An 18,736-nucleotide genomic window follows, 5' to 3' on the forward strand; every position below is an offset into this window, starting at 1 on the left:
TGTTTAGGAACAAAGTTCTCATCAATTATGAACCAAGCGCTGCTTTGTTAATCACAGGACCCAATGTGAAGTGGTGTGTCACAATGTGTCCAATTTATTCCTTATACCCCTGGTTTCACAGACAGGGCTTAAGACTAGTCCTAGACTAAAATGTAAGTCTGAGCTGTTTCCACTGAAATAAACTTGCACTGACTGATCTTAAAAATATGTCAGTGCCTTTTTAGTTTTAAGATGCACATCGGTAATGTTTTTTTCTAAGCATGTTTATAAAAATTACTTAAATGTCCTAATTGATCTATGGTCTAATCCTGGCTTAGTCTAAGCCCTGTCTGTGAAACCGGGCCATTATGTTTCAGCTATCAAAAAGTCCACACTCCTATTTCCAAAAACAATAAATGCAGTTAATGACATAAGCATGATTACCAGTTAATCTCCCGGGATTCTGAGCTTGCTCCAAAGGTTTAAGCTTCTCAACTGTGGGTGTTTTGAGCCAGTTCCCCTGCTCTATGAATGTCCTGATTCCAAGACTTAGTTCTTGGTATAACTTTTACCAGGAATTGAGCATTTTGTGCTCTGATCAAAAAACATAGACATTAATTGTTAAATCATTAAATGTGTGTAGTAAATACTGTAGTCTAGGTTGCCGGAGACACAGATTATGTCTGTGCAAATTCTCAAAGATTGAGACTGAAGCCATTGTGCTTACATTCAGCTGAATCCTCTGTTCAGTGTCCAGGCTCTCTCAAGTAGAGACTGTGATTCATAACAAGGTCAGTTCCCATTTCCACCCTTCCCTCCTCTTTGTTGTTTGTTACTATCCCAGTAGATATCGAAATTATTTTATAACAGGCCTTGTGCATGTTACTTGAAAATATTGCTGTTTTGAAAATATGAACCCTGACAATGTTAAGGTCACATTCCCCCTAATGGCTGCAGTCACTACTCCAGTCTTCAGTGTCACATGATCTTTCAGAAATTTGTGCTCAAATTTGTGTTGATTTTGTGCTCAAGAAAACGATTCTTATTACTTTATATGTTGAGGAAACCCTTATTATTCATTTTTCAGGATTCTTGAATGAATACAAAGTTCAAAATAACATAAATAATAATCTTCTGTTTTTTTTTTTTTTACTGTGGGTTTAAAAAAATCTAATGTACCTTTGCCGAATAGTATTCATTTTCTTTAAAAAAAAAAGTCTTATAGTTCTAATTATATTATTAAATGAAATATTAAAATTATTTTATCTAGTTAGTATATATTAAAAAAGTACATTTTGGAAATGTATTGCAATGAAAGATCAAAAATTGTATTTATTATTGTAATTTTTTTTTAGTTCTGCTAAATCTGGCTTGTAAGATGTTTCATTACACAAACTGAAATTTGCAATTAGCATAGCTACATTCAATTGCTAATTAACACAGCAGTAGTGGGTGGCTGGGTTTTAGTACAGCGATTAGAGAAGGCCATTTAGCTTTCACAAAGATATTTGACCAGCTATAGGGAGCCATTGTTCATGTTCTCTGACAGGAAATACAAAAAACACACAGGGCGATTATTTAAAAAGTCATCTTTAATATACTACTAACAATTTTTTTTCTTTTTTCCCCATATTTGTATAAAATTCACAGTTTAAGTGATTTATCTAAAAACAAAATGGCATAAATACGCCAAAAAATGTGACATGGAAAAAAATAAGCAAATATAACAAATGCAAAACTATGGAGTACAACACATTTAAAAAAGGACTTCTGACTTTAGGAACCACTTCAGCCCATTGGTCACTTAAAAAACAAACTAATAAAAAAACAACCCACAATATTTACTTGATGTTGCACTCTGACCACATTTAACCCTGGTTTGATCATAGTAACATTATCATCAGCCTCTCGGTGCAGTATCGGAACACAGCTTCGGATGTTTGGCTGTTGATGATCTTTCATGCCTTAGCGAAACTGAAATTTCACACCAAACTCAATTAAGGTGTCTCCGTAGTGAACACACAGAATTTATGCCTTCTGAGAAATGCATAAACCTTATGTTATCTGTTTGGATTTTGCCTCACCTGAGAACTTTTATTAATTATAATATGGCCTGTGGGCATGACCTCTTTTTTTATTATGCTCATGAGTGTCAACTGCCTTTTAAGCACTGGGTTTGCCATAGATGATTTGGTGCAATTCAGTGATCCCCTCAAAATATTACACAATATATACAACAAAATGAAGACATGAGAAAAGTAGAGTATACACAATGGAAACATATCTCTATAAGTAGATCACATTAGTGGTGCTAAAGGATGCGTTTACACTCTTTACCAGAACTAATCGATAATCTTTGTGAAGCTGTTGTTGTTGTTTTTGTTGTTACTGTTATTCATGTTCTCCTTTATGCTGTTGTTATTGTCGTTGAGGCTCAGGCCTTGTTGTTTCCTAAGGGCACGAGGCATCACTTTCTTCTGTACAAAGAGTTTCTGGAGGAATCTGTCACTGATGCTCAAAGGCAAGTAGCTGCAGATGAAGTACATGAGCGATAAACCCGGCCCGGCATAGTATCGCACCTGGGGTTGAGAAGAGAGAAGTGCATCCACAATGGTGTTGATGACAGGGCTCAGGTCCTCTTTGGCTGTTTTTGCATAACTCTGGAACAGTTCCTTGGTCTCCAGCAGGTATTCTTCTCCATATTCTTCTAGAAGGCTTGGAGGCAAGTCCTGGATCAGGTTCTTGTACTGTTTTTCCCAGTACTCTGTGTTACTGCTCTGCCCTGCAAGACAAGGAAATGGCAGAGAGTGTGATGCAACATGAACCGACGAATGTAGGGGACATGAAGAAATCGGTCCAGGACAGATTGGAGACATAAACAGTGGCCTGGGGACACTTTATTCAGTTATTTATATTGTAATTCCAGACCTGCATTTGAACTATCTGTTCAGTCGTTGTGTAAAGAAGGACTCAAATGTCAGCTCAAAACCTGACAGATCCCTGAGGTTCAGATGTAAATAAACAACTTAAATGAGAACTTAACTGACGTGGCAGTTTTCTCTCAAGATGCAACTCATTCGTCTAAGAATAGCTGATGCTCCTTTTTAACAGGACACAGCAGTGCTGTCTTTGCTTAATATGCTTGTATAGCTTGTGTGCTTTATTAAGCGTCCAATAATAAAACTTCTTCTTCTGACAACAATAAATACCTAAATAAAACGAAATACATTTTTTTTGTTTCATATTTTTAATAATGTAGTGTAGAAGGGGAAGAAATAAATGGTTCACTACTTGCCTGTATTTTAATTTGCAATATGTTATAAACTAAAATCTATAAACCAGTTCAAAGGGTCATCTGCAGTTTATACACCAAATTGTCCATGTGAGTGGCCTTAAACTGTGTTTTTCATGATAATGGAAAGTCTAAATTTCACCAAATTACAACGCCTTGACAAGCCTACATTTTCACTAAGTGAATCATCAAACTAGAAGTATACAATATTTTGGAACCTGTATATGTAACTTAGTTTCACATTGTTAAAATGTTAATCACCTGTCTTAAAGGCAGAGGGTAAGATTGTGGAGACTTTGACACCCCATGGCGCCAACTCATGACGAAGTGTGTTGGTAAAAAGATTCAGAGCAGCTTTTGAAGCCCCGTACGACACCAAACAAGGGAAGGGATGCTCACCTGCAGAAAACAGAGATATCTTAATCACGATTTACACCACTGTACATCCTTGAACATTTTAATGAGCTGGCTGATACGATAAAGACTGTAAAACTACGTAAGAAGAGCTACCGCAGTACTGTTTCAAATCAATCACGTTGCCTGAGAACCAGTGATAACACAGTGATGAGTTTTATGGGACACATACTAGAAGTATAACTGTGCTGTTTTTTGACAGAGGGAGGAGTGTCATTCATTGTAGGTGTAATAAAGATCTGGACTGTAGCCAGGGACAATCATCAGTGAACAGTGAAAACCAAATAGCCCTGTCGAGGTTAACTGCAGATTGTTTATAAACTGTGTGGTTTTGCCTCAAGGCTTTGCGGAATGAAAAGGTAACAGGCCTCCTGTAAGCCCTCTGCTCTGAGAGAACGACTGTTCATCTGTATTGTGACAGTAGCATCTGCTGTTAACGACAGCTGAAACCTTTTATTTTCTTCTACAGGGAGACTGCACCGATGGAGACATCTTTATTTAAAAGGGCTGTGCGCCATCGTTTACAGGCTGTTACTCAAGAGTATCACACTGTTTTGGCACAACGGCAGTAAACAAATGGAGATAAAATCAGGGGAGCCAGGCAAAGCTGAAAGTAAACCGATTTCCCCTACCGACTGAATTCCAGTATGAGCTTGAGCAGAGAGCTGCTCTCAGTCGAAATTGTTAGTGGACACTTGAGAAGAAAGGAAAACAGTTGGATTACAGTTTAGACTCCCTTTAGTGTTTGGTTAGGTGCGATGAAGCCAGATGGAAGGCATAAAATAAACATCTGATGGACAGAGCTCCATTTATAGGCGTTGGCAATTTTATGTGGATGGCAGAAAGAGAGAGAAAGAGACTTCTAATTAGATTTAGCCCTGAAACAAGAACCTGAAAACACTCATAAAAGTGTAATCATACGTACAGTTTAACTGACTCTTTCTTTTCTTTCTCTTTTATTAGTAGTGAAGACTGAGAAGAGTGGCTCGGATAGATAATATCTGTATAAATGCACTAGCTGGATGGTTAGTGCTCACATGTACGTGTGTGTGTGTGTGTGTGTGTGTGTGTGTACCATACCTGAAGGGCTGGAGATTGTCACTATCCGGCCTTTAGCCTGTCTGAGAAGTGGCAGGAAGGTCCTGGTGACGTTGAGTGTTCCAAAGAAGTTAACCTCCATGCATCCTCTGTAGGTGGACATCAGTGAGAGCTCAACATCCCCAATGTTCACACACCATCCAGCGTTATTAACAAGCCCCCACAAATCTAGAGGAAAGAAAACATGCACAAGTATAATATAGGTTACATTATGTTTTATGGTGTAATTACGTAAAGTAGTTTTTTAAATATGAATTGTTCTTTGATTTAGTTTGATATCTAAAGTTGATATCTAATATCTATCTTTTAGATTGATCTAAAGTGACAGTTACTGAAGCAGCACTGCAAAAATCAATGAATGATGTTCTTCACCCATGCTCTCAACCTTTGTTTGATCAATAGTAAAATATTAGCAGAATCTGGAAACCAATGCCTCAACCAAAAAAGAAATGAAACAGGGAGAGGAGAGAACAACAAAGGCCTGAAATAATCTGTTAAAAACATAGCTACTGCACATAGATATTGAGTAAAAAAAATTTTTTTATTGGGATTTACTGTATTTATGGTTCCATGAAAAAACCTTTAACATCCATGGAACTGATCTATTGCACAAATGGTTATTTGTAAAGGAAACAGGATCTTCACACGAGAAAAAAAAATGGTTTACTGTCTTTTTAAAGAATTCTGTTCACAAGATTTTTTTGGGGAACCCAAAATGGTTCTTTTATGGCATGACTGTGAAAAGCTTCTTTTGGAGAGTGTATAGGGTAAAAAAAACTAAATCTACAGAAACTCTTTGTGATATAGATATGTCTGTAATGTGTAAGTTTCCCCTAAGCTTATCATCTAAATTGAGGAGAATAAAGAATAAAATACTGGTGACTTTGAGATTTGAAAAAAGGAGCATGGAAAAAAAGTTTTTTTCTGACTGGTCCATGAGCCACCTGGCGCTGTGGTGTGTATGTTTGAAAATAAAACAGCCCCTTGATGTACTGCCAAACTATGCACCACCCTTCCACCCCACCCCTCCCCTTCCCAACACTTTATCTGAGATTAAACATCCACGTTGGTCACGTACAAAAAAAATAAAAATAAAAATTGTCACACTATACACATATACAGGTTCTGGTCATATAATTAGAATATCCTCAAAAAGTTTATTTATTTCACTAATTCCATTCAAAAATTGAAACTTGTATATTATATTCATTCATTATTTTGTGAACAGCCAGCCCTTTTTTGCATTGACCTTTTGTGTCTTGCCCTCGTTGTGCAGGTGTCAATGGTCAACTTTTGGACAACTGTCAAGTCAGCAGTCTTCCCCATGATTGTGTAGACTACAGAACTAGACAGAGAGACCATTAAAATGCTTTGCAGGTGTTTTGAGTTAGCTGATTAAAGTGTGGCACCAGGTGTCTTCAATGTTGAACCTTTTCACAATATTCTAATTTTCTGAGATACTGAATTTTGATTTTTCCTTAGGTGCATGTTATAATCATCAAAATTAAAAGAAATAAACATTTGAAATATATCAGTCTGTGTGTAATGAATGAATATAATATATAAGTTTCACTTTTTTAATGGAATTAGTGAAATAAATCAACTTTTTAATGATATTTTAATTATATGACCAGCACCTGTATACCTGACTACACTAAATCTCTTGTCAAATAAACAGCACTGCTGAAATTGCCTATGGAGCACAAATTAATTGATTTATTTGACGTACTTATCCAATGGTGTGTTTTGTTGGTAGCATGGTTCCAAGATTTGGTTCAACAAAAATGTTAATGGAAACCACAAGCTAGTTAAAGTTTATTTAGGGTAAGCAAAAGCTGCTGGCAGTTTTCAGAATATACAAACATTCAAACAGAGGGGTATTTTAGTTCATTGTGTTCAAGCATGTTGGAATGTGATTATGTGTGCATATTTCTGACATAGTTCAAAGGTAAATCCTCACCTCTCATACCAAGTTTGGCCTTGGTGTCGAGCAGGGCTTGCTGTACCTGCTGAGGCTGGGTGATGTCTACCTGCAGGAGGGTAAGGCGTGATGAACAGACTCTGCGCAAGTGCTTGGCTCCCTCTCCATCCAGGTTCAATACGGTCGCGAACACTTCAAACCCCATGGCATCTAACCGTTTTGCTGTAGCGTTACCAAACCCTGAATCACAACCTTCAGAGACAGTGGAGGGAAACATGCGACTGTTATGCCAACATATTACAATCAAAACGCTCAGAAGTTTTTTAAATACTCACATTTTGGCAAAATCCAACAGTAATTACACTTAAATGGTGTCTTATGCAACACCACATCAATATTATCATGACCCTAATAGCTGTTTTGGAATCATTTTTTGAACACTTAAGCCAGTTTTAGGACTTTCTTTTATGGAACAGCATTGAAAACTTGGAAGAAGCATCGTTGACATTGGTAAAACGTATTGCAATCTCACTGCTATGACCTCTGAACACCTATAAAGTTCAGCAAAACCAAAGCAGCACAACAGGAAATAAAAGCACAATTATATAAAGTCTTCACACCATATCAAGTTGATAGTATGGCTCATCAATCTCGCAAACACTACTCTGTTATCTCTTTACTAGATTACACACCATAAAGAGATATTGGTGTTAGTGTCCTTCGATTTGAGGACAATGTCCTTACCGTCCCAGGGAACCTTGTGGTTTGGGAGCACTATTACAAAAATGTTAAAAATGCAAATCAGGACTCAGTGTGTTAAAAAACTAATGCAGCCATGGTTACAAATGCATGCACATGATTCTGATATCTGACACACACACACACACACACATTTGTAGTGTAGTGTGTAGTGTAGTGGTGGCAAGGAACAACACATTAATAAGGAAATGTAACATCCGATCTTTAAGAGGGTAATTTGAGTAGAGTTAACGTTATAAGCCAACAATAACTTTACCCCCAACATGCAGAAGAAAATAAAAAAAGTAGAATAACAGCAGACTTTCAGTTCTTTTCCTTCCATTGATGTGCAAGTTGTTCTTGGATTTGAGCGACAGTACACTACAGATTCTGGAAACAAAAGGGATGAATACTTTTTTCAATGTGAGGTCTACAACACAATTGAACCGCTGGGCTTTAGAAATTAAAGTTTTCTGTGAATGCCAGTTTTTATAATCTTTGTTCTTTTAAAAATTATTGTTAGGCATTTTGTTTCCATCCAATCTTATTCCATTCTGCGTTCCTTTACTTTGGCAGAGAAGTCAAAGTTGTAAACCCTAAAAAAAAAAAACCCAGATAATAATAAAACAGTGATGTGTGAATTTTTTTATAGACTGTCCAGAGGTCAGTGGCCTCACATTTCACCTCTAATTTGTGAATGTCTGGCAAACAATTATACACCAGTTATAATAACAGCAGTTACTCAGTGTACAGGGAGAACAAACACACAATCACAATCACACCTCTGTATTGTAGAGCAAATGTTATCTCAAGGTCCTACCAGGACACACACATATCTGTCAGTACACTAGCTGTGCCCTCGCCTTCTCAGTGTGTAATCCATAACAGATAGACAAAGGATTATTCAATAAACACATTGAGTCTGCACTATTTCTTTTGTCTGTTTTCTTAATTGCAGAATATTTATCATGTGCATCCAGTTCTACGTGCTGTCTTTGCTGTAAACTGGTTTAAAGGGACAGAAGTGAGAGACTTATTTACCCTCATTTGATAAAACTATTTTGAAAAAAATTATTTTACATTTAGAAATTTCTAGAATCTCTGTTTCTGTTTTTTTTATTAGTGTAAAAACTTTTCCAAATTACTTTTCCAAAATAAAAAAGTAAGTAAGTGAAATTTTCACTTATTTTTCACAAAATCTTGAAGTGTTCCTGTTGCTCAGTGGTAGAACATTGCATTAGCAAGTGCAAGTTTGGGGGGTTCGATTCCCCGGGAACACATGATAGGTGAAAATTGTTAGCCTGAATGCACTGTAAGACACTTTGGATAAAAGTGTCTGCTAAATGCATTAATTTAATATTATTTAATTAAAATGTACTCAATAAAATGTACTTATTCGTTTTTTATTTTTACTTAACTTAGTTAAGTAGATTTACTTAATTTCCAAATGTGTTAAATTTACTTGAAAAATGCTTGTGCAAAAACTTGCCAAATAAAAATTAAGTAAATTTACTTATTGTTTTTTTCAGTGTAGAATGGGGCTTGAGATGGGGGAGCCAAAAGTAATTAAAAATAACAGACTTTAACTGATTCTGATTATTAATAAATAATGCCATTGTTGAGATAAATGCACCTACCTGGCGATTTAACTTTTTATTGTCAGATTTATTTATTTATTTATTTTATTAATATTGCCCATGTCAGTTATTCCCAGCCAGGGGTACATGTTCCTCAGCTGGTAGTTAGAGAAGGTTCTGGGTAATTCTGGTCACTCTAATTCTGGTAATTCTATTTCTTAGGTAATGCTAGGAACTACGTGGAAAAATTAGCACTTTCCATTTAAAATTAATGAGTGAAAGCCAAAAAGATCACACAGGGAAATATGCATATTAGTTCTGATGTTTTTGCAAGTCACATCCAATACGCCAAATTTCAGACAATTGGCACCATACTGTGAATATTCATCCCCCTGAAAAATGCCTGACCTGTGCTTTTGATGCAACATTCCAACTGAAGTACTAGATAAAAAAAAACCTGTGTATTCTCTTGGAATTTTTGCATTTATAATCTGCTAAATGAAATATGAGGAATTAATTCAAAAGTATTTGGTGGTGGAGTATAGCTTGAGGTCTGATTACATCTCGTGCATTTGTGCCAAGTGAATCCTCTCTGAACTCTGGCCTCATGATGCTACACTTAAACCTTCCTTATCTGTTTAACCTCTTCACCTGACTTGACTAACTAGGCATGGCGAGAGTGCCAAAGGTGTCCCTCCCCTACCCTTTCCTACAAATATTTACTGTGTGTTGTTATGTAACATTGATATATGTATTATTAGGCATCTCGGGTCTAGCATATCTCATCTCACACTTAACTGACCTGAATTCTGGTGTTGTTCCAGGGACATTGGGTAATGGAAAGGCCTGCCAGAGCCTTGATGAGCCACTTCTGAATTACAGCCCCCCATACCCCCCCCCCCCCCAACAAACACACATGTGATCAGTGTGAAGCCGACAGGGCCTGGAGAACAGTTGGTACTGGCGCTATGTGCAGATCAGTGATCTGTGATTACTTACCCTCATGTCATTACAAACCTGTAAGACTTAAGATATTTTTTATAAATTCAGAGAGCTCTCTGACTATCCCATAGACAGCAAGGATCCTAACATGATCAAGGGTCAGAAACTTAGCAAGGACATCATTAAAATAATCCATATGTCATCAGTAGTTCAACCATAATTTTACGAAGCTACAAGAATACTTTTTGCACACAAAATAAATAAATAAATAAATAACGACTTCAATCACGTTCAATAATTTGTCCCCTCCACGTCACCCTATAACGCCATTTTGGACAGTGTCACATACATAAACAATGTATGAAATGTATGTGCACAGATACATTGTTTACAATCAGATCAAATTGTAAACAATGTAAACAACATATCTGCGTACAGTGTACAGATACAGAACAGCATACGTTGTTTATGTATATGATACTCTCCAAAATGAAGATGAATTTATGAATAAAGTCATTATTTTTGTTTTCTTTGCGCACAAAAGCTATTCTCGTAACTGATCCTTGCTGTCTATGGGAGGGTCAGAGTGCGTTCTTAATTTTCATTTTTGGGTGAATTATCCCTATAAAAATGCCTGAATGCCATTGCATTAGATGCCAAATATCAAATCAATTGGCATCTGCAAACAAATAAATGTACACTTTTAGAACTAACTTCCCTTTTATGTATGCCTTTCTATTTTTCAAATCAATTACTCAAGACCACGTTTACAGGATATATAAAGTCAGCTCTCTGGAAACAAAAAAGATTCAGCAACCAGAAAGAATCCAAATGCTTGAAAAAATATATAATAATATTAATAATAATAAAATCAAATTAGTAAAATTAAATAATATTTTATTATTTATATTTGTAAGTGTCTAAATATGATTTTGTACCACAGTATATACAAAATATAAGAAAATAATAATAATTCAAAACTATGAAAAATATATGAATATATGACATTTATACATTCCAAGTAGCTTAAGTGTTTAAATAAATGATTTATTTTTCTAAATAATATCTGGGACCAAGGCATATACATCTTTCACCTCACATGTGAGCTCACATGCAAGACCTGAGTGGCTCGCGTTGAGGTCTCTGAATGATGTGGGATTAATCGTGCTTCCTCCTGCTGTCTTCAGCATGTAAACACAATGGAGTGTGCCTCATGCTAAGTGATCAGATTTCCCCTGCCCTTCAGCTCACATACAGACTAATGTCAATTGGTACTTAATAGCTCATTTACAGATCCGTACTAACGTCAAAGATTTCTGAACGAATTAGGCTGATTGATTCTTACAGATCTCCACAGCTTGAGTGGAGATGGTCAGAAGGAGCAAGCATTAGTGCAGAGAGATGAAGAGATGAGAGCGTGTGTTTATTTAACACTAGAAGTTCACACCTTCATGCTGCTAGAACCTGGTGCTAATCACAGCTTAGTTCAGTCATCATGATTTGCTGCCAATGTGAAATTGAGAGAAAGCAAGATGTGAACGCAGAGTCTTAAGTTTTAGCAAGCTATGCAGTATTTACAAAATATCATCAACGTTAAAAGAAGGAATCTCTTATAAAAACATACATTTATGTACAGAGAATGTAAATGTTCCCTTTATTGGGCAATTTATGAAAATCCTCCTTAACATCAAAAACTTTTTTATCAAAGAAAGCCGGCTTCATTATGTTGAAAGGAAACATTCTTTGAGAAACAGACTCCTCTGATGAATTAGGAGTCGGGATTACAGAAGTTTACATGTTGGGAGTTAGTAGTGGTTAGTAATAGGCATAGTGAACAACACTTTAATGTTATATTCCCAAAACTGGTGTTTAACATGTACAAGGTGTACTGGCCTTGTAGTCTATAGGCGTCTCTCCAGCTTGACTCTCTCCAAACTAATGACTTTAGCTTGTGTATTCAGCCAATTCTGTAACCTTAACCCCCTGCCTCACAGCAATTCATGCCCTGACTGTGCCTTTCTGCTGGCTTTGTAAGAGGTTTACAGGTTTTCCACTTTCGTTTGGTTTTTGGCATAAGAGTCCTGAAAAAGTCATTTAAGAAAACATAATGTCCATCAGAAATATTACTTAAAAGTATGATACCATGTCATTATATGCTAGTACAAAAACAAAGACAAGAAAATGAAGAAAACATAATCAAGTACTGTGCCCTGTGTCAGCCTTAGAAGCTCACGCTGGTTCTGTGTACCTGTATTAATTAAAACAAGTAATGAAAGGAGTTGATTAGGTTGCTGGTTACCAGGCCAATAGACACCAGACAGCTTTAGGGGATTTAAGGAACCCATATGAGTTATTTCTGAGAAACCCACGTCCATCAAAGGGACATAAGCTGCCTTGGAGTAACCAACTGAACTTAACCCTTTGCCCTGCTAAGTGAACCAATGGAAGTCCATTTTCATTCTGAAAGCCCATGATACAATAAGCAGATGAACAAGTGGGATACATTTGTTATTCACATACGTCTAGTTTTGTGGTTTGCCTCAGTTGTATAAAATAATAATTAGAATAATTAGCAATCAAGCAATTGTTTAAGTGTTTAGGGCTGCTTTGGGCTTTAGTGGATCAAGAAATCATTCTGAACTAAAATATACGTGCTCAAATGAAGTACATAGCTTCTGAAGGAGCTTATGATCCAGATTAAACAGGAGTTCTAAAACCGCTTAGTCAAATAAATCAACACATAATTGCCTTTATTCCTCAAGGTCTAAACTAACAATTCCATTTTTGGTGAGATTACTTTTTAAGAACTGCTGGTTGCAGATCTCATACATACAAACAAACATACAGGCTTTTCTATAGTGAGAACTTTCCATTGACTTTTATTGTTTTGATATTGTTATAATTATTTGTTTGATATCTGATATATTTTTCCATCCCCAACTATAAAACTTTCTACATTCATGGGATATGAATCTGAACATTATTTGTATGTTTAATAAGCCTCAGAGAGAGAGAGAGAGAGAGAGAGAGAGAACTGTTTTTAAAATCTTGGTGACTGGACAAAATGTGCAATGTACTTAAAAAATAAAAAATAAAGTTCACCAATAAATGAAAATTCAGTCATCATTTACTCACCCTCATGCCATACAGGTTTGGAACGACATGAGAGTGAATACTGTAAATGATGACAGATTTTATTTTTTAATCCCTTTAAAGCAGTACACTCACCATAACTGCAGAAGTCTCAAAGAGCACAAGAAGCAGTTTACAAAGCTGCAAGTGGAGAAATACAGCTGTAATTTTTAAATGGGTTTTAAGTACACCACCAGGTACAACACAGCAGCTCTCTGATTTGATTTATGGCTTACACTGCAGTTTTGTTGCATAAGATCATTTCATTTAGAATCAGATTAGCTCAGCCAGTTAAGAAAAAGCCAAATCATCTTAGAGTACTCTCTAGTTCAGTGGCAGAACACAATAGAGGTTAACACACAATATATCAGACTGACAAGTCAATCAGAATGCATATATTACAAACACCACACAAACTTGGCTTAGTTTGAATAGAAAGGCACAAGACCAATATAATTTAAGTCATACCATGTGTTTTCTTCATTGCTATAAAATATGGGTAAATACTAATAGTGAGCTAAAATTTACATTCAGCTAGATATGGTGGGTAGAAGTACAGGATATTCATAAGACATAAGACATTATGTTTTAAGGAGCAGAAGTGACTTATTAATATGGGACTTCCCATACAAAATCACAGCATGTCCTGACAAGAAGTGTACACATTTGTTATTCTGTCAGTCACAATGCAGACGGAACACATTCTCTTTTAACCTCTTAAAGTTATGTAATTACTAGACACAAAAACAACAGCAATCGTAATATAATTGTGGCAATTTTACACAACAGAATCCACCCAGCATGACCTACATTTCTCTTGTGTTTGTACAATCTCTGCTTATCAATTCACGTGCATTTCAGGTCAACACATAATGATCCTCTGAGTCAGATGCAAATGAAAAAAAAAAATACACTGAGCACTAATTATAAATGCAGACTAAACTATGACACTCGCCCATTAATTTAATGCCCAAATTATGTTTTTGTTCTGCTTTTTCTGTTTGGTCTTACCTGTGATGAAGACAGATTTGCCTTCAACTGGCAGGAGGGGTTTGGGGGTGGCCCACGTAAAGTACAGCCAGCAGGACACACAGAGGACCAATCTTGCCAGCACAGCGGGCATGCACAGGGTACACAGTCTCTCCACCAGCAGAGTGGCACCAAGCCATACCACTACTGAGGGCATGGCACCGATATGGAATGCCAGAAACTTCTTCACCGCTCCACCAGCAAGGATGGACATTACTCCGATGTAAATCCAGAAAGACACTGCACAGTCTTCCATTGTACTACAGGTGGAAATGCTTTATACTCTCTCCCTGTCTCTCTTACACTGACTCTGACACCTTTCCCTCTTTTCTCTCTTCCTCTCTCTTTATCTCTTTCTCAAGTTGGTTCACACTTACAAATGAGCAACCATGTGCCTACTCGGTTCCCTACAATCTTGAGCTCAGGCAGGCTACACTCAGATCTCACACCTTCCAACTCCGAGTAGGAGAGCTAGTGAACAGATCCGTCTCTCTGCGTGTGTGTATATATAGTGTACTCTGCAGGAGAGGGGAGGGACTATATTCAAGCAGATGTAATCAAAGCCCAATGGGCAAAGCTTTGCAACATTTCTCGTACCCCCCCTACGCTCAGCCCCCCCCCCCCCTGCATACATACGTTTGTCTCCTTTCCAACAAGGCATGTGCTCTTCATGTCTTTTTCACCTTTTTGCTCCTTTTGTTTGGCTTCAACAATCACTTGTGATAACTTTCTTTTGTTAGAAATCAGAATTGTGAGTTGAAATATATATATACATATATATATATATGTATATATATATATATGACAAAGACATCATTTTTTAAACTAAACTGAAAAAGGACCTTATAGAATTTTAGACTGTCATTTTTCATAAAACTGCTATGGAACAACGTGCAATGCAAAAATTAAAACTGACTTGACTTGAAGTGCAGGTATCAGTTACACACTGTCACTGGATGTACTAGACATGTTGTACGTGGATTTCTTCACGCGCACGTGTGGTGGGCTTTGCATCATGTGACTTTCCTTCCTCTGTGATTAATTCATGAAATACCCCTTTGATGTGTTTTGGCATCAGCCAAGCAGGTCTAATTTACTGCTCCTTTCAAAGTTACACTAAAGAAATGTTTATTCACAGGAATATACAAAAAGAAGCAGCAGAACAGGACAACAAGTGCTGCTGGCAGATGAAAAGCAGTTTGTGTGTGTGCAATGAGGAGAGAAAGATCTCATTTACAGGGACACTGACTCTTCTTCTAAATGCAGATATTAAGATGTGACAAAATGTCCAAGATGATGATATAATATCACTAAAAAAAATATTACTATTTAAGATCACCTTTACATTTTCTTCAGATGACACCTGTATATTCATGCTCCACTGCGGCATACACAAAAACATCAAGAGCTGTATAACAAACATCAACAGTACCATAAATCCTAAGAGCAAGAATCTGACCTTTACATTAAGAAAAGGAGAAGAATCAAAGGGTATAAGAAGGAATGAGGGAAAGAGGGAGGAATGGGGAAATGGGGGGGTATGTGAGGGACCTATATTGACCTCAGTTCCTCATCAGGTGTGTTATGTATTCCTGAACTGATAAGCTTCTACAGAACCTCATGCCATATTTAGCCTAGTTCTGTCTTTAACACGTCATACACCTTTCTTGTGTCCACAGGCTTGGTGTTTATCTTAATTTACCTCTCCTTCTCTAAGTTTGCTTCCCTCCATGGAGTGAGTAATGTTGAGTTTGTCTAATTACAGTACGCAATAAGAAATTATAGAGTTCCTCCTACATCCAGCTCAGATGATACAAACTCCAAACCACATTATTCACCTCTAAGTCCTGCCCACGCAGAAGTTAAGATGTTTCCTGCACACACTTGCTTTGATGGTGTGTTGAACACAGTACAGTTAACAGTTCCTTGGCATTGGGTTGAATGACCTCTGGAGGTCACAGAAAATGTTGTCAGTCACCCATATATCACCACTGCTCAATCCTGTACCACACAAGCTCCACACCATTGCCATATGGTGATCACATCACATGCTACTCATTCTTATGTAAGCCTTTGGCACAAAGAATAACTTTTATGATTTTGATGGGTTCAGTGTTTTCCACCAGAGGTCATTTTAGAAAATTATTATAGGTACAGAAGGTTAGGTTGTGATTACACATTGAGTGTGAGTAGTTCTGCACTTTAGATGAGAGAAAAAACTAGTGTTAATAGTGTTAATATTAAGACATAAAGGTGGAAATAGATTTAAACATTCACCTGCATTATTAAATGTTGATTAAATGATATAATTTTGCATATCTACAAGCTCACAGAAGAGATATTCCTACTCAAGTCCATCACTGTTTGTCCATGGGGGGCGATAGAGAGCTGTAAAACTATCACTGCAAATCACTGCGGATGGAAAAATCGGGAGGAAATATTGTGACCTGAGCACATTGAACAAATTGAAAGAACTGCAAGAAAACTGTTTAAAAATAATGAAAGTATAAATAGCTATATGACAAATAAAATGTTTTAAAACGCGTGTTTTAAGAGACATGCGTGTGGTTACTGGGCTTCTGTTTTCTTTAATTTAAGGTATGTTTGTGTGTAAAGTGAAACAGAAAGCCAAGGTATTTGTTTCAATGACCCTAAAAATTTGCCCTCAGAATAACTACAATCCTTCTTGGAATGCTGTCGTACAAGTCTTGTGTGTCTTGGGATATTGCACTGCTATGCAATAAGAAAAGGAGGTGTACTTCTACTTTGCACCCTGAGTGTCAGCGCTCTCTAAATGACATTTCATGGAAGGAGTTTGAATTTATCAAGCTGTTAATGTACAAATAAGCGTTTGTTTATAGTTTGTGAGGGTGCATTATCAACCAGGAATTTGAAAACATCACGAGGGAGCAGTGATTAGGATGCACCTGGCTTCATACTCCTGACTGTTTTACTAACATGCATTGAACCCAATGACTCCTGCAATACGGCTGCCTATAGATTTACAGACCGCCGGGATCCCTTTTTCAATAGGTCAAATCAGGCAAGGAAACTACATTTTTCTAATGATTTGTGAGGTCTTTAAGCAATGAAAATGGCTGTTGCTTGGTCTTCTGGCTGAACAGTTGGCCATATATCAGGATGCCTTTAAAACTTACAGTTCTTAGACTTATACGGGCCAGAGAAGACCTTATGTGCTTTAACAAATCAACTCCATCTCACACAGAGTTTTAGATCCTGCAGTATTTCATGATCTCGTTCCATCATCACTTGCTAAATCTGATTAATTTCTAATAGCAATAAATTAAATATTATAACAGAGACAGAAATTAACCCAGAGAGTAAGGCTCTGATGCAGGTTCTCTCTCACAGAGGTTTAAAGGTGTTATGTCTAGCATGGATTCCAGGTAAAATCCTTCCCTATAGTAACAGAGTGTAACTGAAGCTACCCAAGGGGCAGGGGTCAATGGTCCACTCTCAGTGCCATTTAAGTGGGGTCAAGATCAAAACCATTCCTCAGACTGGAAATGCCAGACCTCCAGGACAGGTCCAGGACACTTTGAACAGCCCTGAATGAACAAGTACGAAGGTCACTTAGACACTGATTTCAGATCATTGGTTCCATTTTTTTAAACCCTCTAAACGAAAGTCAAAATGTTTTTCCTTTGGCAGAGTTTTGAAAAATGTGCACTTCGATTGTTGTGGTGAGTTTTCATCTATAGAGTTTGCAAAGTGACATTGCGGTACTGATATTTGTGCCAAAGTGATTAAGGAAAAACGAACATTTCATTCATTTTAATTCGCATATTGCTGATCTACAGGTATGCACCATAACATGTATCCAAGATTAGTTTCATCTGCACCTATAGGCTCACAGAAGAAACAAAGAAGAGTGGAAAGGGACAAACCATTATATTGAAAAACATCTCATTTACATATAGTAGAAATGACAAAACAGTCGTTATGCAAATCTTCTTTCTTCTTGAAGGACCTGAATGGGAAAGAAGAACCCACGGGCAAGACATTCCTAACTAAAACCACTCCTCTCAGCCCCAATCCGCCAGATAATGTTTCTAAGTTCTGCAGGTGTGCTTCACACACACAATATTAAAACAACTTTTTATAGTGCTTTGAAAAAGTGTACCTATTCATATGTAACACAGTAACTAAGTCAGATGGTAAAGTAACTTCAATAAGCCTGGTCTTGTTTAACAATAACATTGTTAACACTATCATTCAGGTTGAGAAGGTCTAGGACATGCAGTATACATGATTCTGCCAAGTAAGACATGTTCCTGGATCAACATCTTCTGATGATCCTGGATAAAAAATATTGTCCAAAAATATAGACTTAACCCAATCCCTACCCCTAAACCTAACCTTACCCATAATTTATTCCTAAAATCAGTGGGAAATGACGGCTCATTAACAAGGGTGTAGAAGCACCTAACCCTGATTGTAAACCTAAAACAGATATTTCCTGAAAAGTTATATCTCAATTCTGATTGACAAGGATGTTGATCCAGGAACATGTTGTACTTGTACTTGAAATCATGCTCATACACCTGAGTAAACTACATCTTACACAACCCCATCAGGATTACGACACTTTAT

At 36.9% G+C, this 18,736-nt stretch overlaps 1 protein-coding gene across 1 annotated transcript; it reads right to left on the reverse strand.

The window, feature by feature from the left end:
* Positions 1 to 1,553: 1,553 nt before the first annotated feature.
* Positions 1,554 to 14,602, reverse strand: hsd11b2 (hydroxysteroid (11-beta) dehydrogenase 2). The gene is made up of 5 exons (XM_059531666.1): positions 14,105 to 14,602; positions 6,744 to 6,956; positions 4,766 to 4,951; positions 3,533 to 3,670; positions 1,554 to 2,761 (listed from the first exon to the last, which is right to left on the reverse strand). Exons 1-5 carry the CDS (start codon positions 14,376 to 14,378, stop codon positions 2,322 to 2,324), a joined length of 1,251 nt encoding a protein of 416 aa, XP_059387649.1. The 5' UTR covers positions 14,379 to 14,602; the 3' UTR covers positions 1,554 to 2,321.
* Between the last annotated feature and the right edge of the window lie 4,134 nt (positions 14,603 to 18,736).

Source organism: Carassius carassius, chromosome 3 (assembly GCF_963082965.1).
Source record: "Carassius carassius chromosome 3, fCarCar2.1, whole genome shotgun sequence".
Classification (NCBI taxonomy): Eukaryota; Metazoa; Chordata; class Actinopteri; order Cypriniformes; family Cyprinidae; genus Carassius; species Carassius carassius.

What these genes read in the sequence shown, in the direction of transcription:
- hsd11b2 (XM_059531666.1), bottom strand. Translation starts at nt 14,378, where the DNA reads ATGGAAGACTGTGCAGTGTCTTTCTGGATTTACATCGGAGTAATGTCC. An exon ending in GGCCAAACTTGGTATGAGAG is followed by an intron (nt 4,952 to 6,743) that starts GTGAGGATTTAC and finishes TCTTTCCTCTAG; the next exon opens with ATTTGTGGGGGCTTGTTAAT. An exon ending in GACAATCTCCAGCCCTTCAG is followed by an intron (nt 3,671 to 4,765) that starts GTATGGTACACA and finishes TGTTTTCTGCAG; the next exon opens with GTGAGCATCCCTTCCCTTGT.